Source organism: Amia ocellicauda, chromosome 12 (genome assembly GCF_036373705.1).
Source record: "Amia ocellicauda isolate fAmiCal2 chromosome 12, fAmiCal2.hap1, whole genome shotgun sequence".
NCBI classification, from domain to species: Eukaryota; Metazoa; Chordata; class Actinopteri; order Amiiformes; family Amiidae; genus Amia; species Amia ocellicauda.
The window spans coordinates 23,798,234-23,813,026 of NC_089861.1; the positions used below are offsets into that span (position 1 = coordinate 23,798,234).

The following is a 14,793-nucleotide window of genomic DNA, read 5'->3' on the forward strand; positions in this document are numbered from 1 at the left end:
ACTCTTATCTCTGATTTCAGATGGAGCGCTAAGGACCAAGTGGGAAACATTTGTGAACCCACTTCAAAGTGAAAACAAGTCATATTAATTTGCACAACGTCTTCAATTCTTCAGTTGTACATGATTGTAGGTATGCAGAAAAAAGGTCACAATGAATTAGTGCAAAGAAACATGCAATTCAAAGAGTCCTGTTGGGAAAAAAGCAATACATTTATAATAATAATAATAATAATAATAATAATAATAATAATAATAATAATAATAATATATACATTTCAGACTTTTAATTAACTCGATAGACTTGCAGATTATCCAACTGAAAAGACATCAGGATATTAAGCGAGGCTTTTAGGACCAAAATCCAGCACTTCAAAGCACATTCTATCTTGCACGGCTTGCAGTGATCTACTTCCCAGCTTGGAGCTTCCTTCAATTACTCCTTAATTTTATTGACATATTTAGTCATATTTATCACTTCTTTTAATTACCTAACTGGAACTGCTTCTCTACGATTGGTCACTATGCATTCTCTAACCCCACTGCACACAGCACGAATGTAACTATTAATACACTTTCACATGAATTTGAATTAACCCCTCCACAGTACTGCATCACCTTCTGAAACCCCTGGGCTTCCCCCAGGTAGGAGAACAAGCAGGATTCAATGGATTCAGTGGATTAATGATACATGATAGACCATATTCAACTTGTCCAAAGAGTAAAGATGCAGAGAATATGAGCTTCCTCTGTGCCTGGGCTTTGTTGACTACGAGAAAGCACTTGATTCAATCCGTACATGTTCAGTCAGGAGGGCTCTATGACATCAAAACATTGTTGGAAACTGAGATGAATCTCATGACACGCGGCATCATACTTCTCTGAGACACAGACAAAAATTGAAATATGTAGATGAGTCTACAGGAGACACAGAAGTCTGGCAAGGCGTGATCTGGAAGAGAGACCCTGTGGATCAAGACCAAGTGGAAACATCTTGGGGAGGTCTTCAGCCAGCAGTGGATCAACAAATCAGATAATGATGATAAGGATGATGATGATAAAAACATAAACTTGGCTTTCCTTATCTATCCTAAAATCAACCTTGATCACTCGGTTCTGCTAGCCAGCCCAGCTCCTATCTGTTACGGCACTGTGCAGAACCAGTGCCAAGCGAGTCGTGGTGTCAGATGTGGGGTTGCAGAGTGGGAGGACTGACCTGTGCTCCAGTCCCCCGAACCCTCTGCCTCTGGGGGGCACAGGGATCTCCGCCTCACTCAGCCCGTCGAACCAAGCTGCCATTCTCCTCCTGCTGGAGTCTGCGATCGCACTGCCTTTCAGAGCAGAGACTCCCCCCTCAGATTACACAGGATTAGCCTGGATTACAGAGAGTGCCAGGGAGGGAGAGCTCAAAAAGCCCTAGAGGTCATATTCGCGAAAGCGTGTTCTACACTGTGTCAAAATGGGCAACAAATGTCCTTTCTCATATGACTGAATCAAACAATGCAAAAAGTGTTCACAGGAACTCTTCAGCTATATGATATCACAGGAGTATAATCTATGACAGAAGTGAGAAATGAACTGCCTCTAATAGAACCTGTGTTCAGAGGTGCCCGGCTGAATGTGCACAAATTATAGTTAGTTAAACATTATATGGCGTGTAAAAATGAAAACACCTTTATTTCTGGGGCATTGCGCATGTGCTTTCCCCGAGAATTGGTCTGAGTTGTGTACTTGGTTCAGAGACCAGCACCCTGGAAGCTGAGTAATACAATGAATACAATCTGTGACAGTTGAAATATTTTGGATTATGTAGATAGTGGGTGAGGGGAAGGGATCCCATCTCTGTAAAATTCATAGTACTGGATTCTTCTCAAGAGTGTCATTATACATTTATACACGTATACACTTCACATAAATTCATCACTTCTTTTTTTGTCAATGTAAATTGCTTCATGCTATTACCCTGTGTATATCTGTTTACCTGAACATCTATCTACCTTCCCATTATTTGTATTATTTGCTTGTCAAGACAAGTTTTCACTCATCCATATACTGCAGAACGTTTTATTGCCTTCCATCTGCTGTCGCACAATGACACTCTAGACCGGACGTAGCCACAGTTGTGTCATTTAGAGCCAAAATGGCGTCTCCCTCGCAGAGCGGACGTGACTCTTGCCTCGCCAACTTTGCCCCCCGCCCCTTATCACGTAGTGACGCCGGATTGCATTCAAACCACAGAAGTAAAGACAACACCAGACAACAGTATTTATTAAAACAGCGTTTATGATTGGAAAGTGTAGCTCTTTTATGTGCATGGCAATGCTCGATTGTGACTCGGAACTGCTACACCCATAGCTGCTGCCCTGCAACTCCAGCATTACTAGAATAACAGGAACCGCAGGTCCCGTGAGCCACTGCGTGTCACAAGGAAGATTTTGAAAGCATGCAGCGGGGTGTCGTTTTGCATCATATGATGCTTCGTAACAATTGCAAGCCGTGCTTTTCGTCGGCGGGCGGATTATTCCCGTAGACGCCGCTGCGGCTGCCGCTGGTTAGTGGAGACGTTGGCGCAGGTGTCGCCAGTGACGCGGAACCCGTGTGCGTTGGCTCGCTTTCCCGGGACGGGGGGCAGTGTTTACGGCGACACCTTGATTTTATTCATTCGTTACACACCGAGGGGATGCATCTATTATAAAAATTATTATTATTATTATTATTATTATTTGACATTAGCACAGTAACAGAAGCGTAGAGTGCGGGTGGGTGGGTGTGTAGTTTCATTCACCGATCGGAGTCCACTTTTACGGAACACGCAGGGTTTCCTATTACGCCTTCCGCCTTCGTTCATTCATTTTTGGGGTTAACCTATTTGACGAATTGTATTTTGAAATATTCTGTATTGACTATTCATTTGTACAGGAAAGTTATAGCTAGGTCTCTGTGGCCGAGTCTGTTGCGTTGACGTCACACACCCTTCGAATTCATAATTCCAAATATGAATTCATACTTTGAAATACATAGATTCAATTGAGTGTGAATTAAATTAGCATAGGCTACACTGTGATGACAGACCATTGTGTGTGACGACAAGCGTTGCTGAAGAGGGAAACACACTTTGCGCTTCAGTCCAGTAGTTCGTTTTCCCGGCGCGTATTGACTGCGGGCAGACCGCGCACACACCGGGACGGCCGCAGCAGCACGATGGGCTTCCTCGGCCGGGCAGAGAGGGTGTGTCGCTTCATGCCCATCGTGGTCAACACGGTGCTCGTCCTGTCCATCACGGCGGAGGTGAGCTACCTGGTGGTGGTGGAGGCGCCGCGGGAGCCGGGGCAGCAGCGGGGCGAGTGGAGCGCCGTGTGGAAGGCGGCGCACCTGGGCGCGCAGTACTTCATGCTGGGCAACATCGTGTGGAACGCGTCGCTCTTCCTCCGCACTAGCCCCAGCATCCGAGGGGTGTTCCTGGGCAGCGATGGGGTGGGGCAAGGCTGGAGGTAAGGCAAGACCCTCTGCCTCTGGCCCAGTCTACACCTTCTGCTCTTCTATCAAAGACTTGGGTCAGGGCAAAAGTATGCTTTATCCAGGGTGGCGCACACCATAAGAGCCTTACAAAAGTGCAATAATACAGTACACATCAAAACAATACAATTCAAAGTTCATAGGAAAATATACAGTTAATACAAAATAAAATCTCTAAGATGTTTCTGTGAAAAAGGTGTAGTTTGTGACAACTGTAAGTAGCAGTAGTCATAATAAAATACTCTGAAATTAGACTTTGTGTAAACACAGTAAAAACAGAATTACAACCCTTTCATATTGAGACCTTGTTTTGATTTGGTGGACAAATATTTTTCATTCAAAGAAACTCCAACGCCAACATAGCTTTTCTTACAATTGACTCTAACCCCCCCATGTAGTCGCCAAGTGGTGGCCTTGTCAGTCACAGTGGGATTACCTGCCACAGTGTGTGTAAATGTGTCTGTCTGCCTCCCCCCCCCCGGACAGGTACTGCTACAGCTGTGAGAGCCACACCCCCCCGCGCTGCTCGCACTGCTACGACTGCAAGGTGTGCGTCCTGCGGCGCGACCACCACTGCGTCTTCTTTGGCCAGTGCGTGGGCTTCCGCAATTACCGCTACTTCCTGAGCTGCCTGCTGTTCATGTGGGCGGGGCTGCTGTATGCCGTGGTGCTCAATGCCGAGGTCTTCTTGGTCATCCTGAAGGAGGGGGTCACTCTGCACAGCTTCATGCTGCTGCTCGTCCCCTGGATCATGCTAGTTTCTGGTCAGTATCCTAACCCCCCATTATTCCCATAAATCTGTCTGTAGTAATGGAGTTTTGTAACTAAAAGTCTGGAGGAGGACAACTCCATTCTCCCTCTTTGCACAGGTAGCAGGTAACAAACACCCTCTTCCTAGCATCCATGGCTTCTTAGTGTTTAATTATTGCCGCGTGTTCCTGTTGGGGTTATTCAAACTCCTGAATGTTCGCAGCGCTATATTTACTTCTTACTGATGCTGGACGTTTTTCAATCAGTACATTTTTATTCAGTATAGAGCCCTTTACAGAGTAGCCACAAAGCGCTTTATAGATTGAATTAAGTTTGTTTTGGTTGTTACCTGCAAATAAAATGATTGTTTCCTATTTATAGCTCAGGGCACATGATATTAACATTGTTGAATTCTTCTGGTTGGTTTGTTTTAACCTATTATTTTACTTAATTTTATTTAATTTTACCCCTCTCTCTCATTTCACCTTTTGATCGTTTGCTTCGTCTCCCCGTCCACTTTCTCTCTCCTTCCCCCTTGTCTCGTTTTCTCCCTCATTTCCTGCTCTGCTTTCTCTCTCTGCTCTTCCTCTCACACACTGCTGTTCTGTTCTCTGTCTCCTTCCCCCTCTATTTCTTGTAATTTGTAATTGTAAGAACTTGTAATTGTACTATGTTTGCACTTTTATAATGCTCTTATGTTTTGTAAGTCGCCCTTGATAAGGGTGCCTGCTAATAATTAATTTTTTTTTAATAATCTCTGCCCCCCCTCCTCCCTCTCTCTGCGCCACTCCCTCCCTCCCTCTCTGCCTCTCAGGCCAGGTGACAGCGAGGGCGTTTGCGTTCGCCTTCATCGCGGACACCTGCGTGGTGGGCTTCCTGCTAGTCGCGGCCTTCCTGTTCTTCCACGTGGTGCTGATGCTGCGTGGCCAGACCACCCGTGAATGGTACTCCACCCGCCGGCCCTACAGCCTGGGCTGGCGCCGCAACATCAGCGAATGCCTGGGCCAGCGCTGGTACCTGGCCTGGCTTTGCCCCCTCATCCCCTCTCCGCTGCCCGGGGACGGTATCCACTTCCAGGTCACCGGTCCCCTCGATCAGGCCAACCCAGCCGTCCGGTAAAAACACCCCAAGCCCCGCCCCCCCCCTAATTCAAAGATTTGATTTGTTCTGGGCTTCTGTCTGAACTTGAGCTGGGCAGGGGGGCGCTGTGGATGCCATCCCAGCTCTCTTTTCGGCCACCTGCCAGATGCGAGAGAAAACAGATGGAATGATTTGCGCTCACCTTGTTAAAAACAACAACAAAACAATCTTTGTGTTTGCATGCCTGTTGTCATGGTTTTTATTGGGACAGATTTTTTTTTTACCTCGTTTGAATCACTTTATTAACCTACCTACTGAATCAGAATGATTTCCTCTAAGACGTGCCTACCTCAATCCCAGTTTCAATGGTCAGACTATCACTGCATTATACCCTCTGCCAGACTTGCCGCCACCCTGTGTTTACCTTAATTGGCTGATGCAGTCCAGTCGTGCAGTCTTGGAGTAAACTGTGACTCTAGTTGGTATTGTGCCCACGTGTGGTCCAGTTGTGCCCATGTTGTGCTTTTACTGACAAACTGAAATGGGTAATGCTTAATTACAATCCTGGTGTTGCACAGATGAGACCTGAGCCCTTTTGTGCTTGCCATACTTGCTGCTGCTGGCAGCCACTCGAATCCAGCTTGTTCGTATGTAAGAGATGTCCTGAATTTCTGTATTGCAGCTCTTCTCTGTGAAGGGAATGTTTAAGGTCTGTTCTGAGACCCCAAGCCAGCCTTTGAGTAATTGAGCCACTAAACTGTTGTTCTCCAATTTAAGAGATCTGCTCATTCAACAAACTTGAGCATTGTTGCATTACACCCACAATAGCAGGAGTTTTTCCCAGACTCCTTTTCAACACGCTTCCAGTTTTTCCCCCCTCTCTCCTTTCTCCCCCCGACAGTTAGACTTTGCTGAGCTGATGCTAAACCAATTGCCTTTGACAACTGCAATGCCGGCCTGTTTGAATTGAATTTGAATTGATTGAAACCTGTTGTTTAAACCAGTCTGCACGACTTCCACAGATCTCCAGCACATTTCCTTCTTTTAAAACCGCCTTACCTGCAGCTCCTATGCAGACAAGTAGGCCTGTTTTGCTTTGCCTGTTTTCTGTTTCAACAGCTCTCATCTGAAGTGGGGGAGAACTATTTTTCATTGCTGCTGATGGGTTGCGTTGCTCTCCATTCGAAACCGAAATGTCTCTCAAGTGCAGCAGCTTGTGTTCGAACCGCCGCGTGCTTTATTGAGTGTGTGCCTGTGTGCCAGCCCTGGCCTCTGTTCTTCACCCTTGCCTTGACAGTCCTTTTCCTTGACCTAGCGAGGGAAAAACCTGCAGATACTTCCATTATCCCTACAGCTGGAGGAATGGGTATAAGAGGGCTGGAGGGGGACAGGGGGACAAGCAAACAAACTGAAAATCACACTAATTCCAGCTGGTAACAGAATGATCTAGACTGGACAGGGAATTTTCTTGTCCAATTAAATGTTGAAGCCAGTGGCATCACCATGTGAGTGACAAGCATCTGTATTGGCTGAACTGAGGATCATTTTGCAAAATGCGTGTTTTGTTTTGTTTTTCATTTCTTTTCAAGGGTGCAACTGGGGGGTGTTTGAGGATTTTTTATTTAAATAGGTTTAAGATCACATAATCTTGTGTATATGGTATAATAAGGATATTTCAGGTTTCTAGTGGGAATATGTGCTTGTCTTAAGAACTGAAACAATAAAATTTTAATTTCTGTGTCATTTCACTGAAGTCTTGGGCAGCAGTTTGACTCTTCATTATGGATCACTTTCTACTTTTCTGATATAATGCAGAATTAAAAAAAACTAAATGAAGAGCTTGTACCAGTTTCCACTTTGTGATTAAACACAGACAAGAATATGAATTGTACCAGCTTTATATCTGTTTGTAATGTTTGTTTGGCTGTTGATTTGTTAAAGTGATATTTAATAAAGGTTATTTGGTTTTTTAATCATGTTGTCTGGAGACTCACTGCTGAAGTCTGAGCCCGATGTACCCTTAGACCCCATTCACACTTACTAGGCCGGCACTGGGCCACCTCAAATGTAGTCCTGCATTTTTTCTGACCCCGTTCATATTTGAGGTTTTAGGAGGCCTAAGTGCATTCACATATGCAGCTGAAAAGAAGGCCTAACGGAAATGCATGCCGGGAATGAAACAAATCTGCTAAAACAACCAGTTACGTATGACATTAGGCAACAGGCCACTGCCAGTTAATCTCTGGAGGGTAACTGTAAGTAACAACATCACGGGCTATGTTTACATGCCAGTGTCAGTGGCTCCCAAACCCAGGGTCATGGGAAGGACTCTGGGGAAAAAATATCCGCTCCATCCACCACTGAGGTGTAGCACCCCACATTTTGGGGCCTGGAGCTTGGCAGAGGAGGTGGAGAAGTAAGGAGGGTAATGGGCTAATTGACCTGCAGGGGAATTTCTGTGAAGTAGGCTGGGTTGAGAGCCTGTTTGGGCTCTTGGGTCATGCGAGTGTTAATCAGACTTACTTCCTTCTGCATTGATCTTCACTGTCGTGCAGCTTCGTGTTACAATATATCCCATCATTTTTTACATTTGTATTGCGATATACCATGCTCTTGTCATGAGTGACAGAGAGAATGAAGTTAAGAATTAGGTTATACAACAAGGTATTCAAATTGCTGCTGCTTTCATTTTGTATTGGTGGGCAGAAAGAAACTGAATGTAATATCACTTATATGGGGGAAACAGTTTCCTCAACCCTTCTTAAAAGCCCATAGACACCAGGCTTTGTTTGTGAGAGGGATTTTTTCACCATACTGTGTATTTTATGCAAGAACAGTCTTCTTGGCCTGTCTTGAAAATTTTGTGTGTAAATAAACATAATTGTTAATTCTTACCCGTTCGTGTGGTGGTGTGTTGGGGGTCCTATCAAGCCTGTGGGGGTGGAGAGAGGGAGTGCAACGAGGTCCTCTCTCGTTACAAAAAGAGGTGGCATGGTTGTTTAGCATGTCGCACTAAAACCCAATAGGTGGTGATACTTACTTGGTCCGTGGACGTTTCACATTCAAGACACAATTGATAAAACTATAATGGAATTGTATATGTAGGTGCTAATAAAAAGGAGCACTATTGACTTTCTTGGACTATGGATGATTTAAAGATGCATGTATTATTATATATAGTTGTATAGTATTACATCAGTTTTTGTATAGTAGTATAGTTGTATAGTATTGTATAAGTATAAATATTGTACAGTATTAGAAGTCAATTTTTTTAGTATTGACTGACATAATATGTTTAACACAACTGAGAATCCACTCTGCTCTTCTGTTCCACTCCATAGAGATGTCCCTCGCAAGAAGAAGACGGCCTTGGACCAGATGTTCAGGGATTTCCTCACTGCGAGAGCACCGATGAAGACCATAAGCGAGAGAGCTAGGGAAGAAATGTTAAAGTACAGAGAGAGGGATTCTTTAGGTCTGAGTGGTGATGTGTTGCAGTGTTGGAAAAAACAAGTGGACCTTCCACTGCTTTCAGCCTTGGCAAAGAACTACCTGTCAATCCCTGCAACAAGTGTACCCTCTGAAAGAGTGTTTAGCACAGCTTACTTACAGCACAGCACAGTTTGCTTCATCCTGATCATGTGGATCAACTAATATTCCTGAAGAAAAACCTTAAAGTAGGACATATGAGTTAAATTTAGTGTGTGAGGTGTTATGACAGTGTTTACAGCAGCTTGTGATTGCCAATAATAGATTATCTTTTTTTACATTCAGAGAACACATACAACAGGAAAGAAGGACGGGTTTAAGGCAAGGTTCTGGGCTGGTTTTATTTTATTTTTTGTCAGAGACTTCATTTAATATGTGTATATCTCGCTGAATCGCATTGTGTCGAATCGCACTGCATCTCAATAGGGGTGAATCGTATCACATTAGTAGTTGCTTTTATGTATCTTTAATGTATCGCATGTATGGCAGTGCATTGAGATCTGTATCGCATTGTCCTCAATGATGGAGATGCACATCCCTAGACCAGACAGAAACAGCTCCTCTTGTGTGTGAGCCCCCTCGACCGGCTGCGGGTGTATTTCTACAGGTTGCATAATAATCGTGGTTAATCTCTATGGGCTGGTTACACTGTTACTGAGGGTTACTGGAGCCGGGCAAAATGAGCAAAGGGTTATAGAAAGTCTTTCTGAGACAAGAGCTGATGGAGGAAGGAAAGGAGCAAGTGACAGATGGATGGAAGGAGAAAGGCAGTGGGGGCTATAGAAATGGAGGGAGGGTGAAAGAGTGAGAGGATGAAGATAGTGCAGGTTATGATTAGAGATGTGAGACAAGGAGAGAGAGAGGGAGGGAGGGAGGGAAAGAGGCAGTGGGGACTTGTGATTAAAACTGTATGACTGGGAGAGAGAGATGTTCTGTGTGACAGTGTAATCCAACCCATTGTGTGATATAGAAGTGAGATATGGGATCCAGTCAGTCAACAGCATTACACCAAATTGCAAAGCCCACAGCAGAAGTTTTGAAAAAAAAAAAAATAATAATAATATATATATATATATATATATATATATATTCAACAATTAAAACTCAAAACACTAAACAATGGGTGTGGGGTTGATTTCAGATGTCACCCACTTCTATTGAACTCCCCAAAATAACTTTTAAAATTATTTTCCCATCTAAAACAACGGCCCAGCATCACTCCACCACAAGGCCCTGTGGACCCAAGAGCTCAGACTAGACAAAAGCCCCCTGGCCCAACTGGCGCTGAAACAGCCTTCAATGTCCCCCAGCGCACCCTGTCCTGCTCCAGACCAGCCAATCACTCAGAGCCAATCAGAAATGAGCACACTATGACTTCACAGAGAAAACTGTTGTTGGAGTGTTAATCAGTCCCGTCAGCCCAGCCAATCAGAGCTGACCACACTATGACCTCACAGAGAAAACTGTTGCTGCAGTGTTAATGAGTCCAGCCCAGCCTAGCCAATCAGAGCTGATCACACTATGACCTCACAGAGAAAACTCTGTTGCTACAGTCTTGCCCAGCTCCACATTGCAATGTTACAGACTGCAGATGCCGGAAGACACTGGGTGCAGAGGACTCAGAATTTCTGCATTGGAATAAGTTCTGAGCAGAATTTCTCCCAGACATTCTTACAGATGTGTTTCAGTTGTGCTCTTCTACACACACATGCCGAACACTGTGATAAAGCACCTCCTTTTGGGTGACAGCACCACAGGCAGTACCAAGCATACAGAACGGCATCTGTATGTTATCGTGTGTGTGTGTGTGTATGTGTATCGAGGGGGATAAGGAGTAAGAAGTGTTGTTAAGCCAGTGCAAAGTTCATAGACAGCAAACAGACTACTCCTCTCAAATCCAGAGTCATACCAATAGAGGTCTTCCAAATACCAGAAAACTATCTTCGCTCTCACCAATTCTACTTTTATTATTAAAATTAAATTCAAAGACATAGACTCCCAACCAAGCTCTATCCTTGCGCCTTCTTTCCAAGAAACTCACAATGGCAGAATGCAACTATGACATTGGCAACAGGGAACTTTTGGCAGTCAAATTGGCATTTGAGGAGTGGAGACATTGGCTAGAGGGAGCTAAACACCTGTTCATGGTTCTCATGGACCACAGAAACCTTGAATACATAAAATCAACTTAAAGACTCAATCCACGCCAGGCTCGATGGGCTCTCTTTTTCACCCGCTTCAAATTCATTATGACGTACCACCCCGGAAACCAAGAACATGAAGGCAGACACATTGTCACGAATGTTTGATGCCCACACCACACCGCTCTCTACGGCACCCATTCTACCACCCACCTGTGTCGTGGCACCCATCCGATGTGATGTCATGGAGCACATCCAGCAAGCCAGTACCACTGATTCAGCCCCTCCAGAGTGCCCTACATCACGTACTTATGTTCCCTTTTCGGTGTGTCCACAACTTATTCACTGGCTGCACATGTCCCCTGCTTCAGGGCACCCTGGGGTTTACCGTACGGTGTCACTCATTCGGCAAAAGTTTTGGTGGCCTTCCCTAGTCCCTGATGTCACCCATTTCGTCCAGGCATGTACCTCATGTGCCCAGTCCAAATCATCATGTCAACGTCCAGCTGGTCTCCTGGAACCACTCCCTATCCTACACCTGCCTTGGTCACCTATTGCAGTTGATTTTGTCACTGATCTGCCTAAGTATCAGGGATACACCACAGTGCTCATGGTGATTGATCACTTTTCCAAGGCGTGCCGTCTCATTCCTTTGAAATGCCTGCCCACTGCATTGGAAACAGCAGAGGCCCTATTTACATATGTGTTTAGGGTGTATAGGCTACCTGAGGATGTGGTTTCTGACGGGTCCACAATTCACCTCCCATGTCTGGTCGGCCTTCTTCAAACTCCTCAACATAAAATCCTCAGGCAGATCAACCTGGTTACCTATCGCCTTCAATTGCCTCCGCAGCACCATATATCTCGCTCCTTCCACATCTCCCTCCAGAAATTGCTGTTCTGACCTCTGATTCGCTGCCGCTTCCTCCTCCCCTGGACCTGCCGGTGGTCTGGCATACGCCGTTCGGTCCCTCCTCAGTTCCCACCACAGGGGTGGTCGACTGCAATACCTGATGGACTGGGAGGGTTATGGGCCGGACGAACGCTTTTAGTTACCAATTCAGATGCGTTGGATCCTTCCCTTTCTACGGACTTTCACAGGGATCATACGGTGGACCCGGCCCCCCGGCCACGTGGGAGGCCTCACTGCCATGGTGCTCTGGCTTCGGGAGCATGACGTGGGAGGGGGGGTACTGTCATGTATTCACCAATTTGCCACCAGAGGTCATCATCACCTGAGTACTAAACCCTGTCTCTCATGAAGAATCTCCTTTTTAATTGCTTTCAGAAATCAGACTGTAGAGTAGATTGAATCAAACAGAGTCTTTATTCAAGCTGCTTGGAGAAAAGTAATACACACAGACACGCAGGTCTCTGTCCTTACTTCCCTAAAATCATAGAGCTTACATGATGTTATATACATACTGCGATATCCTGGACAGGGTGAGTTTGAACCAATAAGGGGGAGACAACTCCCTATCTTATGATATCCTTTCTATCTTCCTGATTAAGCTTAAACACAATGTTTTCGATTTTATGCCCAAATATGGAGACGTATGTGACCATTTCGTTATTTATATTCTACGCGTATCTAACGCATGTCTAGTAAGGCAAAGAGGGTTGTGTGCCCGCTTCCCCATCTTCTTGTGGTTTTACTAGAACGTACGTTCTGTACTAAATTTGTATTGTGTGTCTGCAGAGAGATGCATCTGGTACAAACCGGTAGAAGCTGGTCTTATTATGTGCTCTTTGGTAACCTCATGTACGGGTGAGGAACTTGGGGCCTCTTCACTCACATTCCCCAGCACCATGATCAATCATCCTATTAACATTCCTCAACACCCATGTGCACTTGTTCCATTCTCCTCCTCTCATTGGTCTAGCACTCACAGCCTCTGTTACCTGCTTCCCCCTGCCCAGCATATATATATACACTCACCTAAAGGATTATTAGGAACACCTGTTCAATTTCTCATTAATGCAATTATCTAACCAACCAATCACATGGCAGTTGCTTCAATGCATTTAGGGGTGTGGTCCTGGTCAAGACAATCTCCTGAACTCCAAACTGAATGTCTGAATGGGAAAGAAAGGTGATTTAAGCAATTTTGAGCGTGGCATGGTTGTTGGTGCCAGACGGGCCGGTCTGAGTATTTCACAATCTGCTCAGTTACTGGGATTTTCACGCACAACCATTTCTAGGGTTTACAAAGAATGGTGTGAAAAGGGAAAAACAACCAGTATGCGGCAGTCCTGTGGGCGAAAATGCCTTGTTGATGCTAGAGGTCAGAGGAGAATGGGCCGACTGATACAAGCTGATAGAAGAGCAACTTTGACTGAAATAACCACTCGTTACAACCGAGGTATGCAGCAAAGCATTTGTGAAGCCACAACACGTACAACCTTGAGGCGGATGGGCTACAACAGCAGAAGACCCCACCGGGTACCACTCATCTCCACTACAAATAGGAAAAAGAGGCTACAGTTTGCACAAGCTCACCAAAATTGGACAGTTGAAGACTGGAAAAATGTTGCCTGGTCTGATGAGTCTCGATTTCTGTTGAGACATTCAGATGGTAGAGTCAGAATTTGGCGTAAACAGAATGAGAACATGGATCCATCATGCCTTGTTACCACTGTGCAGGCTGGTGGTGGTGGTGTAATGGTGTGAGAGATGTTTTCTTGGCACACTTTAGGCCCCTTAGTGCCAATTGGCCATCATTTAAATGCCACGGCCTACCTGAGTATTGTTTCTGACCATGTCCATCCCTTTATGACCACCATGTACCCATCCTCTGATGGCTACTTCCAGCAGGATAATGCACCATGTCACAAAGGTCGAATCATTTCAAATTGGTTTCTTGAACATGACAATGAGTTCACTGTACTAAACTGGCCCCCACAGTCACCAGATCTCAACCCAATAGAGCATCTTTGGGATGTGGTGGAACGGGAGCTTCGTGCCCTGGATGTGCATCCCACAAATCTCCATCAACTGCAAGATGCTATCCTATCAATATGGGCCAACATTTCTAAAGAATGCTTTCAGCACCTTGTTGAATCAATGCCACGTAGAATTAAGGCAGTTCTGAAGGCGAAAGGGGGTCAAACACAGTATTAGTATGGTGTTCCTAATAATCCTTTAGGTGAGTGTATATATATATATATATATATATATATATATATACCCCTTTGTTCCTCATACACTCTGTGAAGTCTTGTATTCTCTTTGAGCTGCATTACTTCGCGTTTCTATCCTGTTCCAGTGTATTCGTGTCTTGACCCTTGCCTCCCTGTTTGATCTGTCGTTTGGATTTCATGCCCTACTGTTTGTGTCCGTTAACTGACCTTTTGCTTGTGACCTTGACTACGTTTCCTGGATCCCCTTCTTGACTCTGTTTGCCGGCTCTTGACCCCTTGCCTGTCCCGACCACGCCTTCGTCCCTCTGTGCAGCCACACTTGGGTTCACTCCTCTAGTCCACGGTCAGGTGTTTTAAAACAGTGTGTTTTATTTATATGGGCCTATAATATTATCCATTTTGTGAAAGATAATTATTTTGAGTGGTGATTTTGACCTTTCAATAATTATTTTATTGTTTGAAATGTTTTTAGTTGCTCTTCAACGGGTGGATACACATATTACTGATAACATGAAACGACTATGAAAATATTAGCATGTTTTTCTGACAATCAATCTTACAATCAAAGTTTCACATTCAATTTAGTGTGAATAACAAAATAAAACCTTAAACATGTTTTATAATATTTCAAAACATATTTTAAAATCCAATCAGCTATATAAAAGTACATTTAAAAAAC

The 14,793-nt window shown here is 44.7% G+C and overlaps 1 protein-coding gene across 1 annotated transcript; it reads left to right on the forward strand.

Annotated features, from left to right (window-relative positions):
- The first annotated feature begins 2,194 nt into the window (after nucleotides 1-2,194).
- Nucleotides 2,195-7,316, forward strand: zdhhc24 (zDHHC palmitoyltransferase 24). Its single transcript, XM_066718819.1, has 3 exons — nucleotides 2,195-3,488; nucleotides 4,000-4,277; nucleotides 5,078-7,316. Exons 1-3 carry the CDS (start codon nucleotides 3,199-3,201, stop codon nucleotides 5,380-5,382), a joined length of 873 nt encoding a protein of 290 aa, XP_066574916.1. The 5' UTR covers nucleotides 2,195-3,198; the 3' UTR covers nucleotides 5,383-7,316.
- Nucleotides 7,317-14,793: the final 7,477 nt, after the last annotated feature.